Raw genomic sequence first — 24153 nt, forward strand, 5'->3', positions numbered from 1 at the left:
TCCAAAACTGGAGATTTCATCTTTGCTCTTTACCGTTCTTATTAGAGTGTATAAAAGGAAAACCCTTATACAGGGTTGATGTATATCATTTTAGATAATAGAACAACGTTGAGTCACACAAATTTGCCGAGAATTGCCGACACGTGTTTTGGAGTTTCAAGGAACACCCATTTTCTAATGCAGAAAAGCAAGCTTTTTTCTGCGATGAAAAAGGGGCTCCTTGAAACATCAAACCAGGTGTCTGTAGTCCTCGAAATTTGTGCGATTTAACTTTGTCAGATTTTCGTTTACTTCTCTGAACAAAGGTGCTTCTTTCATTCATACATATATGTCTAAAAATACACAATGTCAACTTTTCCAAATGCTGGACACATTTGGTTTTTTAAATCAGCGGGATTATGAAAAATAATCCAAAAGAAAAAAAAATAGTTCCTTATTTTATTCCAAAAGATTGAAACGATCTTAGGATGCATTTCTCAGCTCCAGAGAGCAAGTCGGGCACATGTGAAAAATTAAAGAGAAATGATTAAAAACAGAAGTAAAGGATGTGGGGGGTAACAAAGGTAAACTTTCCATTCCGGAAAGGACTGAAAATTTACATTTCTTTTTTAGCTAAGTCTTGTTGATGAACTTAAATAATCTACAGTAGAAAAACGAAGATGCGCTTTGAAGAACATGCTTGGTAGTTTTTCATTTGTTATACTTCTGAAAGAACGCGGTTTTTTTCGACGTCTTTAGTACCCATTATTACCATGGCAAATGTTCGCAGCTATTGTACTTAAGTTCTCCTCACCTTTATCAACTTCCGTCGTCTTATCTTTTCTTTTGAAATAGATGATATATATACTGGATGGTCAGTATTTTGACAAGTGGGCACATGCTTTTTATCAGCGAAAGAAATCACTAGAGACAGAGTATACGTCTCTGTAAGAGCATGTTCTCTTCTTTTAATTATTACTGTTGATTAGTTTTTCAGCTATTTTTTCATCATTCAGAATTATTTGTTAATTACTTTGGTGACCAGTAGCTCTCTGCCGTTGCAAAATGCATACCCATTTACAGCCTTGCATTTGTGATAAAAATATGATGAAATATGTTAGAGACAAATCTAATTTATTTGAAAAATTAAAGAATAGTTGTTTCGTTCTTGATATTTTACATTACTTTTTTCCCCTCGCCAAATTCGGCAAGTTCGCGCCGCTGACTGGCACGCGCCCTATGTAGAGTAACCTCGTTACCTTGACAACGGCTGCAATTCGGTTCGCCTAGCTTTCTCTTCAGTGCCAACTTAGATTGAAACGAACTATAGAGCTAAGGACAAACTATGCGAACGTACTTTTCACCAGGAAGCATAAAGGTGTCTTGACCTCAAAATCTGTTAATATGTGTTTACACTTACGTCAATGAAATTGCAAACTAAAAAAAAAAAAACATGATATATAGATAACACAAAGAAAATAAGAGTTATTATGCTAATAATACAAGTTTAATGATATTACATATGAATAAAACTAAGAAAGCCACCAAAGATGGGGTCTCAATGACTGCAGCATGAGAGGAACAGTGAAATGTACTAATAAAGAAGATATCGTCGCATGGCAGCCCACAGCTGTAGTTGACGCTAATTATCGAGTTTATATAAGGATAAACATATCCCACACACAGGAATATAAAGGAATATAGCAGCAGAGGCCCGAGACAGAGAGAGAATGCACCCAAGATGAACAAGTGAGATTAAAACTTATTTTCATGCACCTGTTTCTAAGCTTGACAAAAATGGAAGGAGGCTACTCGTGGCAAAATCTGGCAAGGACCAGTGCTGCAGTCCCCCCCCCCCCGAAATAGTTGGTTTTTTATTGAAAAAAATAATGCAAATTGATTTCAAACCTCCATTTCGTTTGGAGAGTTCCTCCAAACTCCAAGGAGAGTTCCCACAAATATCTTTTTCCTACTACAGAACCGGGCCAGGGGGGACAGAAATAAATGGGGGGCGACTCGACAAGCGATTACACCAGATTTGTTTACTTGGCAACACTGCATCTAACGTGACTATAATATGACGCAGGGTGCTGCATTAAACAAGCAACGACAAAATTGAAAATTTTAAAAAACCCCGACTGAGTCGCAACTGTAGAATCAAGAGGGAAAATTAAAAATATTTTTAAAAGCCTTATATTATTAAAAATCAATGTCAAGTATTTTATTTGCTATTAAATAAAAACTGGCAACAGATAAAAACTTTAAATCATTCATTATCGGCCAACAATGATTTCGGTTATCAACCGCGTGAATAAAGGCTTAGCCGTTATGAAAATCTGCTTTAAAAAAGGTTATAATTCGAATTCTATGAAACATGGAGGTTCCAAACATATTCTATCAGATGCGGAAACAAATTCTCTTTGTTTTGGTATTAAATTCAAAAAAATTTAACTATGTTTTCACACAACAAAAATCGCAAAAAACCTTTTAGAGGTTTTTAATTAATATCTTTGTAAATTAATGTCATCCAAAGATGCAACCTACCTAAGAACACTGTCGATCAACTCTTCTTTCGAAAAAAAAGTTTTTCAAAATCGGTCCATACGTTTAGGCGCTTGAGTGCCACAGACAGACACACAGATACACAAACACGTCCAACTTATAAGCCCCTTCCTTTCTGTGTCGGGGGTTAAAAAGGTAGTTTAAAGATTCGTATTTTTCTCTACAACAGTCCAGGTTCCATAAAACACCAAGCAGTGGCGTACGTACCATGGGTGACACCCGGGGCAATAATTTGTGGTGTCACGCCCACCCCCCTTACAAACGCAAAAAAAAAAAAAAAAAAAAAAAAAAAAAGATTAAAAGTTTTTTTATGTTTTATAAAAAAAAAAAAAAACCATGAAATTCATACAATTTCTATGTGTGTTAGGGAAGAGGAGGTTACGGGGAAGTCCTCCAGAAATTCTTCGAAATTGTACCTCTTAAAATGCAGTTTTCGGCAAACTTTGGTGATGTTACGGGGAGGAGAGGGTTCGAGGGCCCACCACGAGAAATTTTTCTAATACATAATCATAAAAGACGTTCTAGACTTGGGTCTTCAGAATGTTAGGGATTGAAGAGGTTCGGGGTTATTTAAAATATTGGGGAACATTTTCTGAATTAAAGTATTTATGTTTTTCAAAAGAATGCAATTCCACTTTGGGTGTCACATCCCAGACCCTGGGCGGACTGTCTCCTGGTAACGACGCCACTGCATCAAGCGTGTGTTCACTTCCATATTGCAATGTATTTCTACATCTATCGTTGATTATTAGCATGAAGCAGGGCACTGCATTAATGAAGAGCCCCTTAAGAGTCAAGTTTCATTCTGCTACTCAACAGAAGATGCTCAGGTTATTTTGTTTTTCATCTGTACTGCTATCCAGGAACTGATTACTGAATAGGCCAACTAGGCTGCAGCCTAGGGTCCCCGCTGTTTAGGGGCCCCAAAATAATTAAAATTGTGTTAGCGAATGACTAAGATTAACTTTTGACGACAAGGGGGTCCTTATTTGACGTTATGTCCCTTGATATCTTAATCGGGCCCTGTTGCTGCCAGTTAATTTGTGATGAACCAGGAATTTCTTTATCTTTTAGTAATTGCAGAAAAGGGTGGTCCATAAGATACAATGTATTAAACGTGAAATTTCAATCATCACGAATAATCCAACTAGAAAATATCTTCTCACGAATCTTTTAGTTTAAAAAAGGGCCGTTTCCATGGACACTTTCGACCCCGGAAAAAACCTGCTTTTCACATTTCGGTTATTTGCGGGGTATACGAGTATGTGGAATTTTTCTCCTCCTGTTGACTTCTGGGAGTGAAAGCAGTTTTTTTCGACAACCAAATGGAAAAAAAATCGAGAAACCTTATTCATTCAAAAAATTATACCTTGGAACGCGTTTTTGAGATAGTTCTGGGGTTTTCTGTTGAAATTAATCAAGTTTTCGAAAATTACAATTTACTCTTATTGTACATGTATTTTTAAATGAAAAAGGTTTCAGAATTTTTTTTCGATTTGGTTGTAAAAAAAATGCAATAATAATAAAAAAAACAATGATAACAATTATGTCTAGGCAGTGAGTAAATACATGAATAAAATTATTGTAATCAGTATCACCTTGTAGTTAAGTAAATAGAACGTTAACATTTATTTCTGTTAAAGGTCGTGAAAGCAAAAATTATTTCGCTTTAATTAGTTCTCGAAACATGTCACGTATAATTTACAACTAATTTAAAAAAAGTATTTACGTAATTAATTCTACTATATTCTCATTTCGTCAATTATGTACAGGAATATAAACATTCCAACTCGTAAAAAATAAAACATCGCACAGCGCAATATTAATAGCAGACGAATTCGGCAAGTTGGTGATGAAAAATAAAATTAATTTTTCCATCAAAATATTGTTAAAACTTCCTGTAGAAGAAAGCCGTACATTGTCCACTATATTAGCCCCTTATTACAACCAATTTCCAGTACTTTTTTTCTATTTTTGCTTTAATAGCTGCCTCTAAAAAAGTGAGAAACTTAGCATCATTTACATTGATCTGCTGCAATTATCGGGAGCGGCTCGTCGACAGCGCTCTCTGGAAAAAGTGAACAATCCTACTCCGTGTCTGGTACAATGGAAAACCTCTTTTTATATGGAAGCGGGGAATTTTTCGATCGGTTTTTTGCAGAGTCAGAGCGGGGATTTACCGGGTCGAAAAGTGGGTTGCGAACGCGGCTTAAAGACACGAAAAATGTAATTTCACCGGTTTGAATAGTTTAAAGTAAGTATTGAAATTAAAATATATCAACAGTTACTGAAGATGTTTCTTTAGATATTTCCAAGTAAAAACTGACAGTAAATTATATCAACAGTTACTCAAGATATTTAAGACATGGATTGCAACTCAGTGGTAAATAAAGATTTTTAAAAATATATATCGCTTCACGTCCATGAGTTACAATCAAAACAAACTTTAATACGGATCCTGCACTAAAACATTGTACTTAATAGTTATATAAGATACTAGAGGACCCGACAGACGTTGTTCTGCTCAAACTTTGTAAATTGAAAAGTTAAAAAAATTCAATAAACCATCAAGTGTTTGAACCGTGCTGTTGAAAATGAGTGAACAAAGCCAATTCTTTTAAATAAGGATACCACATGATACTAGGTACATGCAAGCATAAATATTTTGGTGGCACACTCATAGCTTTGAGGGCAAAAGTCAATTGAAACTGCTACTTTTTTTGTCTTGTTTAGGACCGGATATCTGCTAAAGCCGTAAGTAACTCTCGGAAATAAGTATATTATTTACTACTCACCACAGTATAGTACTAAGGAAAATATAAAATAGCTTTCTTTGATCGCTTGACTTTAGTAGTTAAACGGTCTCAAAGTCGATGATTTTTTTTAAATGCCCAAGTTTAGAGGTCAATAACTTTCATCGCGACGGGTCAACAACTTTGGGACACAGCTGTAGTTATAGTCCGAATGGGGTAGTTTAAGTTACAGGTTAGAAAGCCATGGCAACTAATTAAACTTTTTTAACTACGCGGTCTCAAAGTTGATAATTTAAACAAAAACAATCAGTTTTAGGTCAATTACTCGAAAACGCCTGAGTCAATAACTTTGAGCAAAAGCTGTAATTCTCTGCTCTACGTGATGCAGTTTTAGACTCATGTCAGAAAACCATGAGACCTAATCATTTTACTTAATTAAGCCGGCTCAAAAATGATGATTTCAGTATAAAACAGCGTTTTTTCACGAGTTTATATGAGTGCTACCCAAAATCTTATGAGCTTAAACTCACATAAATATTAGAACGAATCAACAGTCAAATGTACTTTAAACTCCCAAAGTTTCATGCATCCAATCGTATAAAATTTTCTGTAACCTTGACCACAACATGGCAATTTTTCTCAGAAAGCTGATCCGCCATTTTGGAGCACTATATTTTGGAGATCCTCAGGATTTGGATCGGGGAAGCTGAAAATTTGCATAGGTTAGTTTCAAAGCCATCTGTACACCTCTATAAATTTCATCCCATTCGGGGATGATCGAGCAAGGGCAATTGAGAAATTTATTTCAGTTGACGTGGAATCACCATGATATAACATTGTGACAATTCACATGCATCTTTTGTTATTTTTGACTTTATAATGATCATAAATCATTTATTTTCAACTATATTTTAGGAAGAGTATTGCAGTTGGGTTAGAGATTGAGTTCATAATTACAGTAGAATTTGCATATACACTTCTTAGTAATAAACTTTTATAAATAAACAAACTTACTAAATAAGGCTCAAAAGTAAAAATATAAATATAACGTCAAAAAAAAAAAAAAAAACACACACACACACACACACACACACACACACAGGCTTGTTAAACAATAACAAAAGATGCAGGTGAAATGTGCATTGTGTTTAATCAAAGTGATTCCACGTCAACTGACCTGATTTTTCAAAGTGTCCCTGCTCGATCATCCCCGAATGGGATGAAATTTTATAGAGGCGTTGAAATGTCTTTGAAACCTAACCTGATGCTAGTTTTCAGCTTCCGAGATCCGAATCCTGAGGATCTAGGATCTCCAAAATATAGTGCTCCAAAATGGCGGATCAGTTTTGTGAGAAGAGATGCCATGTTGTGGTCAAAATTACAGAAAATTTTATAACACTGGAAGAATGAAATTTTGGGAGATTAAAGTACAAAAGGCTGTTGATTTTTTCTAGTATTTGTGCGAGTTTGAGCTCATAAGATTTTGAGTAGCACAAACTCGTGAAAAAACGTTCTTTTATGCTGAAATCATCATTATTGAGACCATCAACGCAACCATCTTCTTCTGCGTCAAAATAAAGCCACACCCCCAACCGGGGAACTATCAACATCGCACACTAGAGGATAAGGGGCAAGGCCCCAGGTGCCTCAAGCAATGACATAGGGGGATTTACGGGGGTGCCAAGGGGTGCGCCGCACCCCCAACATTTTTGGTTCAATTTTCAAAGGAAATTTAAATGAAATATATTTTATCAGGAGAAAATATATTTCTTCTCAGGAATTTTGTAAAACAACTTATATTTTTTCACAGCTACAATGCAAGTTAATTTACTTGAAAGCAAACCCAAAAATAAAATAAGAGGCAGCTTATTGTGTGACCAGGTCATCACACATCGCCAGTGCGAGAGAAATTGCTCCACGCGAATTAAGAAGTATTTCTCCATTTAAAAAAAATAATAATAATAATAATTACGTAAGTCAAATAAAAACATTCTTTTAATTAATCTTCAGTGTTACACTATATAACAATTTTATACTCTGCAATTGGGTATATATTGGTAAAGCATTACAATTTTATTTTTCTTCGAAACAACCATGGCTAATAAAGTGAAAAAATATGACTATTGTAACATACTTCCTCAAAAACAATATAAAGTCCTTACACATCATTCTACTAAACAGTGCAATAAAATGAATCAAAAATTAACTAAAAACTAACATTTTCATTGTAAAATTTTAAAAATTTCTGAAAGAAGACCCCCCCCCCCTCCTCTCGCAAGACTGACACTGAGTTCCACTGCTAAAAGTAGTTGCTTTAGTTGGCTTTAATATGAAAAAAGTCTCCAAAATTGTTACCAAATACAGAAAATAGCTTCTAAAATAGTCTCCCTTTTTTTTTAAAATAGCATTTTTATTATATTAATGCCATGAAGTGGGAAAGACTTACATGGGGAAAATTTTCTCTAAACAACCTTTGAAAAGGAAAACTTTAAAAACATTTTCCAAACTTGAGCCCAACCCTGAAAAACGCTAGAGAAAGCAGTACTGACACATTCTAGAGTAATTTCTCATTGTATAACTGTTAATTAAAGACAATGTAAACAGTTTTAGACTGACTCTATATAAAGAGCTCGATTCGTGATATTTCCAATCGAAAGAAAATTTGCTCTTGCTTTTTAAAAAAATGAATATATAATACAAATGCAAGAAATTAAAAACAATAAAACAGTTATAAAAAGTAGTGGTGGAACCAAACTTTTTTCAGAAATCGCGATTTCAAAAACTAAATCGCACTCACAAAAACGATAAATTTACGAAAATCGCTATCGGGAAAAAACGAAACTTTCTTTATGCAAAAATATAAACATCCCTTTTCTGGTCATGAATGATATTTTCATTTAATTTTTCCATTTTTTAAAACGAATGTTTTCAAAAAATAAACGCGGTAAATTTTTTTTTTTTTTTTTCCCCTGGTAACTTAGGGGGTAGACATGAAAGCGATTTTCTATTTCTTTTTTTCCAATTTTTTTCTCCCAGGAGAAAAAAGGATAAAAATTTTTTTTTACCTATTTTAGTCACTTACTAAAATAGTCACCGTGTTTTACAATAGTCACTTTTGCCCATATTTTGACTGAAATAGTCGATTTTGTCGTCAAAATAGTAGCTTTAGTCGCCTTTGGCAGCGCTGCATCCCCCCCTTGATCCCCTGTATTGTTGCACCCCCAGTATTCACAGCCTAAATCCGCCTTTGAGCAATGAACTTATATTTCTGTGGCATTATTGAGACCGTTTAACTAAATAAGATGATTAGATCTCATGGTTTTCTGACATGAGTCTAAAACTACACCACGTAGAGCATAATTACAGCTCTTGCTGAAAGGTATTGACTCAGGCGTTTTAGAGCAATTGGCCTAAAGCTGTGATTCTTTTTGTTTTAAATTATCAACTTTGAGACCGCGTAATTAAAGAAGTTGACTAGTTGCCATAGGTTTCTAACCTGGATCTTAAACTACACCACTCGGACTGTAATTACAGCTGTGTCCCTAAGTTGTTGACCTGTCGCGATGAAAGTTATTGACCTCTAAACTTGGGCATTTTTTAAAAATCATCGACTTTGAGACCGTTTAATTACTGAAGTCATTTTATATTTTTCTTAGTACTATACTGTGATGAGTAATAAATAATATACTAATTTCCGAGGGTTACTCACGGCTTTAGCAGATATCCGGGCCTAAACAAGGCAAAAAATATTTAAAAGTAGCAGTTTCAATTGACCTTTGCCCTGAAAGCCATGAGTGAGCCACCAAAGTATGTATTCCAGCATGTACCTAGTATCAAGTAGTATCCACATTTAAAAGAATTGGCTTGGATCACTCATTGCTTTTGAAGCAAAGCAATCATATATTTAGATATTTTTTTACACGACCTTAAACTTTGAACCCTACTGACGGACAAATCAGTTTTTTAGAAAAAGAAACTTCACTTATTCTTATCATAGTACCACTAACACATCCTGAATTTTTCACAAAAATTGAAGACATCAACTATCAAAAGTGTCCAGCTTCAAAAAAAAAAAAAAAAAAGACTCGTAATTTTGAGCTATCGAAGAACAAAAGGCGATCTCAAATCAAATCCACAGACTTTAAAAGGAACTATTAAATAACTTTGATTCCTGAAACGAAAATAGGAGACCTCATTAACTTTCATTTAAAAAAGTTCTATAACTATGTTTCCCATAAGAAGTCTGCCTAAGAAAATTATCAAAAACAAAATCTTTTTTTAGATTTTTATCACATTGCCGTATGAAACCTTTGAGAAGCATTATCTCTCTCCTTTCAGAAACATCTGTATGTATGTAAAACATTTACAATTAATTACCAAAATAAGGAATAAATTGTTATTTTTGATTTTTTAAATCAAATGTCTCTATTTATTTATCTTTTTTTTTTCCATTTCATGTATTTTACAGGAAGTATTTTACATTAAAGATTGTGTCATTGAAAAAACTGGACTACCAGCAAAAAATGTATCAGCAGAAGTTTTAGGTGCTTACAAGGTGAAAAATATTTATTTAGTTTTTGCATGTTATTAGGTATTAGAAATGTATATCCATTCTTTTTTGGTTTCGATGGATTCCCATAGCTTGCTTACATAAGAGAAATTCAAGAATAAAAAAATAAAAAATCATAAGTTAAAGTTGAATCTGAGAGATTATATATATATATATATACATATATATATATATCAACAATTTAGCTGCACTTCTTTGAAAAACATCATAAAATAAGAAGTTTTGATTGATTCTTCTTTGAGGTGCTGTGCATTGAAGAAAAAATCATATGAAAATAACTTATGCAGTTAAATTTTGTACATACTAAGTGCTATCTGCAAAAGTTACTTAATTATGCTTTAAAATGAAAACTTTTGTTACCATTCAAAACTTGTACTTTTCTTAATCCAGGAATATTATTAAGATGTTTTTGAAAGTATTATAAGGTAACTTTTTAAAACCTGTAAAGTTGACTACCTGTCTAAGTTGAACACTTTTTTTCAGGTACAGAATTAGTCTTATATCATATGAATCATCCTCTATAGGTTGACCACTTAAGTAGTGCACCGCAAGTGGTCAACTTACACAGGTCTCCCAGTACTATAAATCTTTTTCTTCCACAGGAATGTGAAGCCACACCAAGTGTTTCAAAGACTCCCCAAATGAATACCAAAACAGCTCCAATACAGCAGCAGCACATACATTCATCAGGTAAAAATAGTATAATTAAACAGTAAATTTTTAAAAGCACATTTAAGTTCCCCCAAAAAAAATTGATGATTATTTCTTCAAGTAATGGTATTTTTAAAACCTGACCTTCGACCTATGTCCACTACTTTTCCAATTGTATTTTTGAGTGTAGAATTTTATTGAAATTTCATTTTTTTCATGTTTTACAGGAGTTGAATACACATCAATTGCACAAAATCCACAAGCACAAAGTGGCCTATTTTCTTCAACTGCTGAAAACAAGCCTTCAGTTCAACCATCAACTCTAACAACACAATATGGTCAAAGAATAAAATCTTCCAACCCTGTAATCCAACCCATAGCTCAAGTTCAAAGCCCAATCACAGCAAGCGCACAGAATGGACAAAACATTCAACAATCTTACTCGAGGAATCAATTTGTACCACAAGTTCAAGCACAACTTCAAACATTTCAACAATCACAACAACAGTCACCGATTCCAGCATTTAATCCTTTTATCCAGGTGCCAATGCAGATAAGACAGCCTTACTCACAACAGTATTTCATGATTTACCCTCAAGCTCCACTGCCATCTCAACAAACCTATCAAGCAAGCCAAAAGACAACTGCTCCTTCTCAATTCACTTCACAGCAGCAAGCAGTTCCCTTGCAGCAAAGTCCAATTTATAATCAAAACTCAGGCTTCCATCAACATGTCCAAGCCCCACTTCCATCTCAACAAACCTATCAAGCAAGCCAAATGCCTACTCTTTCTCCTCAATTCCTTTCCCAACAACAAATAGCTCCTTTTCAACAAAGTCCAATGTACAATCAAAACCCTGGCTTCTATCAATATAGTTTCCAAATACATCATCCACAATTGCGAATCAATTGAGAAACTATCAATAACTTGGAATACAAACTGTTAAGACTCTAACCAAATGTAATGTGATTTCAATGAATTTTAATGTCCAATAAAAGAGTTAAGACAAAAATAATGTATATTCGAGCAATTACTTTAACAAAAATTTCAGTAGCAGGTTGCAAGAATGCAGCCAAAATGTTATAAAAATGCAAAATTGTGTTAAATACTCACTTTTCACTAGATGACTCTTGCATATACTGCCAGAATAAACAAAGGGAATTTCATTTTTCTAGCAAATAGTGTTGTTACTGATTCTACTACCAAAAAAAAAATCGAATAAATTTAAATTTCCCATAAATTGCCATCAGAAACAATGTTGCAAACTACTGTATATTAGCTTTAACCCACCAAAGAAGTATAACTTTTAATTTCAATGTGTTCACAAAAAAAATTTTTTTTTTCCTTTTCCAAAATCTGATAAACAATGTTGAACAATCAAATTTCTATAGAGTAACAGTTTTGCATAAGGGATTTTCAATATCTTCTGAGGACTATACAGGAGGATAGGAGATTGTTAAAATTAGGCAAATAAAAAAAAACAGTCAAAAAAAAAAAAGAAACAATATTTTTCTTTTTAAATCCAGATTAAATTTTTAAAATTAGAAAAAAGTGTTAATTCAGATTTAGAATTTGATGTATGTCAAATTTTGTTGCTGTAAGCACAAATTCTTGTTATAGATATTACAGAGATATTCCTTTTAAGGTAATTTAGAAATTATAGTTGACCATACTATATGTAAAATTTAATTTCACCCAAAATATTCAGTATAAAAAAGAAAACCAGATCTATGCATTTAGGGGAAAACATAGCTTCAATATAAGACTTGATCTACAGCCTAACAAAGTTCATGCATGCAATATAATGACAACCCAATTACCACACTAAGAGACTGCAGTTTCGTTTTTGTTATAGACTCATCAGTCTGGAACTGTGAAAAACAGAGTTGGAGGCAGATGTCATCTCATTGAAGCAGAGAGTGCCAACAAACTGGTAGCTACAGTAAATTTAGCTCACCAGCGAAAGTCCGCAGTCATGGTCGGGTTCAACTTATGAAATGTTTGTTCAATTCTTTTCCATTTCTTGGAAAGTTTTAACCTTGAAAGTAGTATTTTATATATGGTGGTAGTGTCCCTGTACAGATTTCCTTCACAGCTTTTTTCAATCCATTTTGACAAACCCTCAAAATTAGATGAGTTTATTTTAACATATGTATGTGTCTAGTGGGTACCTCACATAGCTCAAAAACAGTATTTGGAGACCACTTGGTGACACATTGGCAAGCTTTTTGTGGCCAACTTGGCACATGGATCTCACATTTATTACAGGTCCTCTTTGCAAGATCCTGTCATGGGCTCCTACCAGTTTTGTAAAACTTTTAACAATTCATAAAAATATGTTGAAAACCCACTTTTGTTTAATTTTGGGTCCCTTCTCTGGTTGCTGTCATACCCCTATTCCCCCCCCCCCCTTATAGGTGCCATGACTACCAGCAACTAAAATGAGATGCCAAATCTGGTACTAGTATGACAATATTTACAAAAATTATCATAGAACTAAAGCCAACTTCTTAATTGCTGATTATTTGTAACAAAATATGAATTTTTGTAAAACAGCTTTTTCTCTATTGGCTCACAACAAACTAGGATTATCAGCACTTAAAATGCTTTTTTTTGCTCACTCAAAGTGGAAGAGCAGATACTATGAGCACATAAATCATAAGGTCGGGACATCAAGTGTAGTCATTGAACGCAAATAAGAGGTCTAGGATTTTCCACTGCTATTTTTTGATGTTAAGTCTGCAAAATACAGTTTTAAGCAACCTTTGGTCAAGTTAAGGGAGAAGATGAACGCAATGACACCCTCCCTAGATGTTGTATTTTTGTTTCTTTTAATTTTTGTCACTGCAATGTTAGATCACAGACGAAAACGAGCTGATGTGTGCATCACATGACTTTCTTTTACGCCAATTTAATGATAATAGTAGTGCCTTGGAGTAAGCAAAGAAACACTTTAAATATTTTTGCCCCTTTTTTGTTGTGAACTGAAGCAAAAAAAACGTTTTATAAAGATCAATTTCCCCAATATTGGACATTTTAATGAGATTCAATGGTTAACTCTCTAAATATTGCCAATAGTGGCCAAATTAAACCAAATTTTTTAAAAATGCCAAATTTGTCGCCAAGTTGGCGAAAAAACTTGGCGACAAAAAGCTTGGCGATACATCGCCAAGTGTTGCCAAATTATAACACCACTTGATTTCGCATTGATATTAACAATGATTTCCCCCCAAAAAGGTATAAAAGACCCCCTTAAGAACATCCGAATGCAACCAAAAGAGGAGGAGCACAACTAGATCCCACTTGGAGTCCATGTACCAAATTTCAACTTTCTAGGACATACTGTTTTTGAGTTATGTGAGATACATATGCATATACACACATACATAAATACGTACATACGGACGTCACGAGAAAACTTGTTGTAGGGATCTGGGGATCGTCAAAATGGATATTTTAGGTGTCTATACATTCTTAGGCATATATCTACATGTGGTCATGTTGAAAAAAAACTCAACATTCATTTGGGGGCAAGCAAAAAGGAAATTAAGGCCAATTTTTGGGTCAAATTTTTTTTTGCAAATACATTACTTCCTTTACTTTGTAAAAGGAAGTAAAAAAAAAATCAATATTTCTTTCTTCAGTTTGATAGTCACTCTCTATATTTTATATTGTTTTAAAGGTGTAGGAAAACGACGCTATTTTTTTTTCTTTTTTTTTAAACAATACTGGGTTTCGAAGATGAAAAGAGAAAAATATAACAAGCTTCAAAGTAAAATAGTTTATGTTCAAAACATACAATGAATATTGTGCATTTGAACTAATTGCATAGCCAATGAAATTACAATTTGAGATGATATCTACACAGGAATTCGTACAAAAGGACGATTCCCTCGATGCCGCCCCCTGCTTCTTTTGCTGGGCTTCCTTGGCTCATTTTCTGGTTTTCCAATATTTTCGGTGGGACTGGATGATGATGGCCTCATTTTGTTTGGCTTCGAACGCATGATCATGTTAGAGGGTGTTGCATTTGGAAGCAGCAAAACAATGTTACCAACAGCCTTAGTACGACCTTCACGAAAAACCATCCTCATGCCAATGCGGAGATACTCGGGATTTTTGATGAAACGAAAATGAACCAGAGCTTTATCACCAGTTCGTAGGCAATCCATGGACATGCTAAGAATTGATGCAGTCTGTCTTATACTTCCACAGTGAACTGAAAATATAGAAGATTAAAATTCAGAACAGAACTGAATGTCAAGCATGTTGTTAGTACATGCTTCAAACTTGAAATTTTTAATTCTGTTTTCTTTACATTTATATTACAATGGTTGCCGCTTATATGAATCACGTTTGTTCTAAACAGTTTTGATTCAGTAAAGTGACTGATTTAATTAAACAGCCAATTCAATAAAGTTTTTTTTAATTTTTTAAAATTTTATTTAATTTTGTTTATTTATTTATTTATTTATTTATTTATTTTTTTTTTTTTTTTTTTTTTTTTTTTTTTTTTTTGACAATTTGATTCAATTAACCACTCATTCGAATAACTGGCCTCCACTGTATTGTCAAATAACACAATTTAAATTTTTGAAAAATAATATTTTCCTTTAATAAGTAAATGCATTTCACTAAAAAAACTATTTGCATTTAATAATAAATATTTTATTTTTAAATACTGAGAATATATTTTATTCCTATTCTATGTTTAATATTTGTTTGCATTAAAGTTTTCTCAAACAATGTGAAAATGCCAATGGTTTAGCAAATTATTGTTCAAAAATTGGTAAATATAAGTAATGGTACATAACTGCAAGGTTAATTATATGCTCAGTTACACTGAAGGAAATCCAATGTTAAATTTTTATTTCCTTCATCTTCAATCATATTACTTTTGAGGGAAATGGAATCAATTAAAAAGCTGTTGGAACCAATATGGATAAACAAAATCAGGGAAGGTTCACGTCATCATCTCAGAGGAAAATATATTTAATTTACCAAAATATAAAATCAACAAATTATTTTACCATCATACAACATAAATTCTTCAATAATAAAATAGGTAATCAAACTTTTGTGCTTGTGCTTTATTTCCTAATTGCCAGTAAAAACACGATAACCCATGCCTCAAAAGATTAGTGTAATTCAGGGCTCCCAACACATTTTAGCCATAGAAGAGGGTAAAAGAGGACCATTTTCAGTCAAAAAGGGGACCAAAGAGGACCAGTTAGGAATAAAAAGAGGACCATGGGAGGACCATTCATAGTTAAACCCAGGGAGGTACCAAAAGGCAAATTAGCTGCCTGCTGCTAAAGACGTGAAGGAAATTCGTTAATTAACCATGATAATGATTTTTAATGATACACTTCTTTTATCACTTTCTGTAGAACTGAATTTTTTTACCATTGAACTATATTATTTACACGAACATTTGGAGGGGAACGGGGGGTGGGGCGACAAACAAACATGTAACTAACCATCTTACAGAGTAATTTTAATTGGAAAATAAATTTTCTACTAAATAACAGGTGAAAACTGGTTGATTATAAATAATCAGCTAAGTGATCGATGAATCAGTGCATATCTAGTTAAGTCCTTTTAGATACAGTTCTTACAGTAAACACCTTAGCACATAGTCATTTACAAAAATTCTCACATAACCAGTTTAAACAGAATTTCTTTTGATATAAGATACTGCAAAACAAGAAGATATAGTACCCCTCCCCCCCCCCTCCAGTGCCCTTGGTTTTAACAAATATTTACAATCCTAATATGGTAGTTTATATACATATGAGGGTTTATAACCAAACACCCAATCCAGGAGGTAATTTCTAGCTACGTTACTGCCCAAGTTCAAAAATATTAGAGGTTTGCCCAAATTATTTATTAGTATGCTAAGTATCCAAATCATTTCTTCATATGTATGTATTAGTTGTTCTGCCACCAAGGTATTGTAACTGTCTTCAAGTACATATAAAAATTAGTAAGAAACAAAATATTTTATAGAAGTCCCCACACCCAAAATATGCAAATGCTGCTTAAGTGATAAAAACACTGAATGCAAATTTGAGCCTGCTTTTACTGAATAGCTTAATATAATCAATAAATGTGCAAGTTCAAAATCATAGAGATATATTCAAATTGAAAGTGCTCAAGAGTATTTTCAATAATAAATAAGGATAAAAGCAAATACAAAAGTATTTCAGTTTTTAGTTATTTTAAAATAAAATTAAATGATATAATCTGAGGAAGCACATGTCAAAATAGCTTCCAGTTTCGAAAAATATTTAAATAATTGCAAGATGCAAAAGGATTGAAATCTCGAACATGAGAATTTTCGCGAAGTACGTTCACTGTTGGCATGTTTTACAAAAATAAATTTATTTATTATTTACTAAAATGAAATATAACTAAAATTAAACATAAAATATGCTAGTCTAAGATAGCATATGTGAAAATAACATTCCATTACTCAAAATATGAAAAAAATTACAGGATGCACAAAGATTGCAATCTCAATCACGAGATGCAATTTTTAGCGAAGTTCGAGTAGTTGAAATGTTGCCATGGTTCCAAAAATAAGAAAGTTTATTATGTATTAAAATTAAATAAAAAATTAGCTAATCTGTTGTGGCGTATGTCAAAATATCTTCCGATTGCCAAACATATCAAAAAATTCACAAGACGCAAAAAGATTGAAATCTCAAATACGACAAGCACTTTTGACCGAACTCCGAGTAAGTTCAATGTTGCCACGGTTCCGAAAAAATGTAGTTTGTTATCTATTGAAATTAAACATAAAATAAGCTAATTTGCTGTGGCATATGTCAAAATGACTTCCGATTGCCAAAAATATCAAAATATTTACAAGATGCAAAAAGATTGAAATCTCGAATACGATAAGCACTTATGCGAGTAAGTTCAATGTTGCCATGGTTCCGAAAAAACGTAGTTTATTATCTATTGAAATTAAACAACAAATTAACTAATCTTTGGTAGCGTATGCTAAAATAACTTCAGATTGCCAAAAATATCAAAATATTTACAAGACATAAAAAGATTGAACTCGCAAGCGCAGAAAGCAATTTTTCATGATGCTGCATATCGAACACAAGTTCAGAAAATTGCAATAATGAAATATGCTTGAAAAAAAACGAGCACAATTTAATTATTTTCTACTGATTTCAAGCACAAAAAAACTTCCACATTGTTTTCAACGTTTAAAATTGTCAAGTTTTTCAAGGGCATACGAACCCTGGAGAAATATCGGTAGCAGTCTGCTTCGATCTGACGTCATAACTCCTCCCCCGAACCTCTCTATTTGCTAGATTTCTATGCTGCAGTAATTGAAGGAGGAGTAATGCCATCAATCTGAAGCGAAATAATACAGAAAAGTCAGGTTCAATAGAAAAAAGGCTCTGCGACCGCATGTTTGGGCGCAATAACCATCAGCACAGAGAATCTTTTAAAGTAATGAAAGCTTTTAACATCTAATTTTTAAGTAAAAACAAAAAAGCGGACTAATCGAACCAAAATGTTAAAAAGAGGTCTAAAGCAGACTTTACTATAAAAAACGGACTTTGGCGGGAAAAGCGGACCATTTGAGAGCCCTGTAATTAAAAAATTCATTAAAAGTTTATTCAGCAATATTTTCTTAGAATTTAAAAGAGTTAATGGTCCTAAATTCTCCTCTTCAGACTCTTCACTTGTTTAAGCACAATATTGCATAGTATAACCAGAAAATAAGAAGAAATATGAAGAACAAATTAAAAGTCTACTTCGAAGTTGCAATTTTTTGACGTTTTGGTACATTTCTGAATTCAGTACTAAAAACATATAAGAATCAAGAAAGGAAATCAAAGAACCATAACCATTGTAGGTTAAAGTAGTCAGTAAAAATAACTTTTATAAATGTTTTTTAACAGTGTAGTATGGGGGGGGGAGTTCAAAACTAACTCTTGAACTTGAAAAACGGGGGGGGGGGACCCTTCTGCTTTAACTGGTAAACAAATGTTTAGAAAATAACTTTGACATACCCATGGCTTGATATCTTGGACTGATTGTGGTGGGATGGTGAAGAACCAAAATTTCACCCTTAAATTCCCAATATGCTTCAGGATTTAGAGCTGGAGAGACCATCACCATACCTTTCCTAATATCAGAACGTCGAATCTAAAACAACATTTTACAATAATAACATTTGAGTGCATAACACGAATAAATTATTTTATTAAAACATTAAATTATTTAGAGTTAACTATAAAAATTTCTAAATAAGAAAGGCAACAACAGATTTTACAGAAATACATCTTTTTTTCTCCCTTTTTGAAAAAAGTCGAAATGTTTTGTGAAAAAATTAGTTAAAAGTTTTGTCCAAAAAAGAAAAAGTAATTGCCTTACAGAAGTTTTTTTTTTTTTCATCCCTTCAAATATTTGTTTAGCATTTAAAGTAGGACACTTTTACATGTTTATTTGCTTATTTATATCTTCAAATACTTTTCGGAAAAATTAAAATTAACTGCATAGTAGCTGTTCAAGGTTGGTTACAAAAATAATTGGATGGTTTACAGGGTTCGTACCCTTCAGGGAGAAAAAAAATTCAAGCACTTTTCAAGTACTTTTCAAGGCAAAAAAAAAAAAAAAAAATTTCAAGGCAATATTATAAATTTGTACTAAAAACATTGTATACAGATTTCATTTACTGCAAACTTAGAAATGAGGCAATAATACAAAAAAGTATAGGAAAACAAAATTGCTTTCTCTACAACAAGAGACACTTTGATGAAAGATTTACTGCGTCGAAACTTTTTCTGAAAATGTTTGAAAAGTTTGGTCATAAAGAGAAGCAGATCCCAAGAGGTTTAATTTTTCAATCTCTACATTCAAAGAAGTATATTTTCTGAATGAGCAAATTAATATTTAAAAAAAAAGAAAAAGCTTTCATGAGTGCTTTTAACTTTTATGGAAAGAATTAGAAAGATATTAGAAACCGAAATACCCAAGTTCAATGGCATCGCCAGAGAGGAAGTTTTGAAGTCAGACATGTTCAGAAAATTGCATTGGTGAAACACTTTTTAAAACTGTTAAGCACAATCTGATGATTTTTGAGAGAATTTAAGCACTAAGAAACTTTTTCAAGGTTTTAAAAGTTTTTCAGTTTTCAAGCACTTGAAAATGAACTTTTTTTTTCAAGCACTTTTCAAGGTTTTTCAAGGGCGTATGAACCCTGGGTTTACAAAATACTTTCAAGCAAGAAATATATAAACTCACTCCCCTTTTCTAAAATACGCATTTTATACAGATAAAGCAAGGGGAGAGAGAATGCAGGAAAAGCAAAGGAATTGACCTTTTTTAATGCAAAAGATGCTGTTTGTCCACTTCTGACTTCCTTGACAGGCATTCGTTTCCTATGAATAGACTTCACAGCAACAGCTTGAAAGTGCCCAAGAGGGTCAGGACCTAACATTAGAGTGTCGTTTAATCTAATGGTTCCTTTTAGTGTTGTTCCTGATACTACAGTGCCTACACCCTATGAAGGAAAAATTTGGTTAGAACAACCAATTTACAGTTTTTGTGTCAATTTATCACAGCATATATTTCATAAAACATGAATTTTATGGGTGTCAATTTATTGTATCTTTAACTACACTGCACACAGTGCATGTTCATCACTCCTTATAAGTAGGATAAATTCCTAGTAAAGATTGGCTTTTTTTTATGGCAACATAAAATCATTAAATAGTTTTTATCACAATATATGTATAGAACATATGTGATTAAAACGTAAATCAAAATAGATTATACATTTTTTATTGAACAAAAAAAAAAAATTCAAGAAAAGTATTAAATACTAGATGTGACTATTACATGAAAGAAAAAACTTTAGGATTATGACAATTTAATTTGATAAAGAAATTCATATTGTGATAAATTGACAAAACACAACATTCATACACAGAATAAAATAGAGAAAAATAAAAGTGAACATAACTTTGGTTCTTAAGTACTGAAATTTGAAATGTTTAGTTTAGAACATGAGTCAAAAAAAAGGGACAAGAACATAAAATTCATTAAAATACCTTTACTTCTTTTGTAATCACAGTTCATCATTTTATAAATTGTTTCTTGAAAAAAAAAATCAGTTTGTAATGGAAAATAACTTTCAAAAATACATTTTTGCTTGCATATATACAAAGAAAAATTAACACATTCCATTTAATTTTATTTATTCAAAAAATGGACAAGCAGTAGTAAAGCAGTACTTCATTAAAAGTCTGTATAATAACCCACAATGCTCAACATTCTTACTTAAAGTTACTCTTCTGATTTTTTTCCACTGAAATTAGAGAGTGCCTATGCGTGTGTATGCTTAATTGCACCAGTACAGACAGTCAAATCTGGTTATCACATCATAAATCGGACTTTCTGCAAAATGCCCAGAATTGGGCGGCATTTCAGCATTTCATTTGGGGGGTTGAGTTTCTTAAACATGAATTTCCTCAATACAGTATAAAATACATATTGGTTAACAAGAAATGATAATAAAATGGTTGTAATGTTGAGAATAATTAGGTTTGATAAGAACAATTAAAATTTTTATGGCCGAAGTTTAAAATTAATTTTGTAATAAGTTATCTCACAAAACATCTTGGTACTAGTTTTATTTTTCAGTAAAGTTTTAATCTGCTTAATTTTAGAGTCAGGAAGAACAGACTAACTTTTTAAACTATATTTAATCAATAGCCAGTGTTTTGCTTTATTGCCAGTACAGCTAAAGATGAAGGTCTTCCTTGCTTCATTGCGCTTCGAAGGTGATTCTCAAATCTTCTAACACACAAAAGTCAAAATTGGCTAACGTTAAGTTCTCCCACAATTTTCTGGTTGTGTGCTGAGTTGTTGCACCAATGAAGAGGCTCCATTGTAGCTTTGAATTAGCTAGATGATGTATTTTTGTGCTAATTTGTGCTTTATTTACGTTGGGCTTTCAATTTAATCACAAAAGTCATCTTTCAAATGATTGACTTGATTGAAACAGTCAAAAAACAATGGAAGCAAGCAAGGCCGTATCCAGGAACTTTTTTCGGGAGGGATCCGGTTTCGCACATTGCCCTAACAAAACACACACACACATATATATACTGATACAGCTCTCATGTTTTTGTCTCGTGTTTTAATGCTATCGCTATTTTTATCTTATTTTTTTATTTACCTTGTACTGGGGAGGATAACAACAGAGTGGCCCTCTAAGTATGGTATAGAATATCTATATTTTAGAGGGTCAGAGGTTTTGCCCCCGGGGAAAATTTTAGAGAAAAAGACACAAAAATCTATTTTAAGGCCTTATATGGTGGTAATTGAGACAACACAAATATGAAGAAAAATAGGCAAAAAAAAAAAAACTTTCAAAAGTTATGCATTCTTTTCAAGTCAAGATCAATCAAAATACAAATTGCTTGTTCCACAAATTGTTGCGATTTGATTGACCATTGACCGAGAAGAAATACGGGGGAGGAGAAAAGTGAAGCATATCGTCACCTGCTCATATCGGTTTTTTAGGGTAGTTTGTTTCTGATCATTTCCTCAACATCCCCCCCCCTTCCCCATTTCATCAAATGTATAGTAAAAATTGTACAAAATGCTTTAAAAGAAATGGTGTAGAGATTCATAATATAAGTAACAAAAGAGTAATATTCTGGTCATTCGGACAATTCAGGCTTTATTTTCTTCATAAGAGACAAAACTGAAGTACTTTTCAAGGAATTTTAAAAACCTAAATAATTTGTGAAGACTCTAAACAGTTGCAATTTTAAGTTGAGTGTAAAAAAAGGAAATAGAGTAGAGTAATTTTCCGCCATGCTTAAGATATTAACAGTTTGCAGTTGAAGTAAGAAAAAACAAGCAATAACAAAAGAACTTCCAAAATACTGAATTCAGTATTAAATAAATGTCAAGTCATGAAACATATGAGTCACAAAAATTTATCTTGAGAAATACTTGCATGTTAAAAAAAACGTTGAGAATCTTGAGTTTTGCATTTTTTTGTGCAGGACGTATCAAGGAGCTGAATTTGACACATCTTGGTGGCAAGGAACTATTCTAATCAGAAACTAGGGGCCCGACCCTTGAGGAGTCCCTGGCTCGAAATCGGTGTAGTGTAAATTTTATAAGTTTTGGGAAGAGGAGGGCAAGTGTATCAAACTGACAAATGGCCTGCCTTAGCACTAGGCAGACCTGAATTGAATTGGGAAAGAGAGCAGGCAGCCCTAATAAGTGTCTAAATTTGAAGTATGTTTTGTAGCAAAGGAGAACTAGAATTGCTTTTTCTGTATTGCTTCAAATTTTCACTCGTTTAATAGTATTAAAATTCAGAATTAAAAAATTTTGTTGCTTTCCTTTTCTGACATTAGAAAGTTAAAAAAAAAACTCTTTGTTTTATGTTGTAAAACATTTCGGGGTTTTCGGGGAAGGGGGGGTGGGCGTAGGGATACAGCTTCGGAAGAAAGAAATTTTGTGTCATTAAAAAGTATAGTCGCAATTCACAAAACAATTCCTCTTCCCTAATGCTATTAATCATAAGTGTTATATTTTCTTTTTCTTTTTCTATAACCGAGCTACATAATATTGAACTTAAGAACAATGATAAATATATCTCATCAAATACTGTCTCAATTTCTTGAGAAACTGGATTGATCATTTTATTTAAAATATTGATTTAATATTTTAGCTAAAACTTCATGTGGGAGTTGCTATTTCTTCTACATCGGCATACAATAAAAAGTGCTGTGGAAAGTTCTGTCACAAAGTTCCATACTTGGTCGACGCATGCATTAGTGCAAAAATTACTAAGAGTTTCAACTGTTAATCCAAGAATGAAGATTAGCGGATTGAAATTTTTATGATAGTGTGTAGCATTGTTCAAAATACGCTCTACAGTATAAATAAAGTAAACAAAAATTCAAACGAAGTCATACATATTAAAATGACTTCAGATTTTCTATCAATGAAAAGGTCGCTTTCCAGTAATTCTTCCAGGGGCTTTTATAGGTTCAATTGTTGAATACCATCCTGTGTCACTCAGAGATTGTCAAGTAAAGAGCCTCCAAATGTATTTGTTGATATGAAAGTTTTTTTTTTGATGTGGGATGTTTTTCAAAAACAGCATATCTTTACAAAAAGTTTCCATGAAAGCATATAACACATCAAGTTGCTAAAATGTGTTTCTAGTACAAGGCATCAATGAACATTTACCAGCTAAACATTAAATGAGCATAAAAAATTATGTAAAATAACATGGAGTTTACGTGCAAAAATTGCGTAGTCTCAACATTGTACGGGCATGTCATAGAATATGCACCACCATAACATAGAGTACACAATTTTGAAATATTTAACCCATATGAAGAAATTACTTCTTTAGTTAAGACAAACAGTAATTTTTTCTGTTCTGAAAATGCAGGCAAATGATTTCTTAAGTTATCTAAATTGAATTTAGCCATTTTTTGTCATTCTTAACGAAAAATTTGAGGGTGCAACCGCTCCCTCTGCCCCCCCCCCCCTCCCCCAATTTGCCGCCCCAGACTGGAATTGCTTCAAAGTATTTAATTAACAGAATCTTAAGAGTTAAAGATTCCATA

General features: G+C 32.8%; 2 protein-coding genes across 2 annotated transcripts in view; one reads left to right on the forward strand and one right to left on the reverse strand.

The window, feature by feature from the left end:
- The window catches only part of LOC129233783 (uncharacterized), a 30204-nt gene extending 18776 nt beyond the window's left edge, over positions 1 to 11428 (forward strand). The window contains exons 4-6 of the mRNA XM_054867759.1: positions 9763 to 9849; positions 10467 to 10554; positions 10743 to 11428. Coding sequence (XP_054723734.1) covers positions 9763 to 9849; positions 10467 to 10554; positions 10743 to 11428 — 861 coding nt within the window. The remainder of the gene's footprint in view (positions 1 to 9762; positions 9850 to 10466; positions 10555 to 10742) is intronic.
- Positions 11429 to 14282: 2854 nt separating this feature from the next.
- On the reverse strand, positions 14283 to 20060 carry LOC129233782 (GTP-binding protein 1-like). Its single transcript, XM_054867758.1, has 3 exons — positions 19866 to 20060; positions 18556 to 18691; positions 14283 to 14735 (listed from the first exon to the last, which is right to left on the reverse strand). Exons 1-3 carry the CDS (start codon positions 19983 to 19985, stop codon positions 14377 to 14379), a joined length of 615 nt encoding a protein of 204 aa, XP_054723733.1. The 5' UTR covers positions 19986 to 20060; the 3' UTR covers positions 14283 to 14376.
- Positions 20061 to 24153: the final 4093 nt, after the last annotated feature.

This window comes from Uloborus diversus, unplaced genomic scaffold (genome assembly GCF_026930045.1).
Source record: "Uloborus diversus isolate 005 unplaced genomic scaffold, Udiv.v.3.1 scaffold_718, whole genome shotgun sequence".
NCBI classification, from domain to species: Eukaryota; Metazoa; Arthropoda; class Arachnida; order Araneae; family Uloboridae; genus Uloborus; species Uloborus diversus.

What these genes read in the sequence shown, in the direction of transcription:
- LOC129233782 (XM_054867758.1), bottom strand. Translation starts at nt 19,985, where the DNA reads ATGTTAGGTCCTGACCCTCTTGGGCACTTTCAAGCTGTTGCTGTGAAG. An exon ending in CATCTTTTGCATTAAAAAAG is followed by an intron (nt 18,692 to 19,865) that starts GTCAATTCCTTT and finishes ATGTTGTTTTAG; the next exon opens with ATTCGACGTTCTGATATTAG. An exon ending in TCCAAGATATCAAGCCATGG is followed by an intron (nt 14,736 to 18,555) that starts GTATGTCAAAGT and finishes CTATATTTTCAG; the next exon opens with TTCACTGTGGAAGTATAAGA.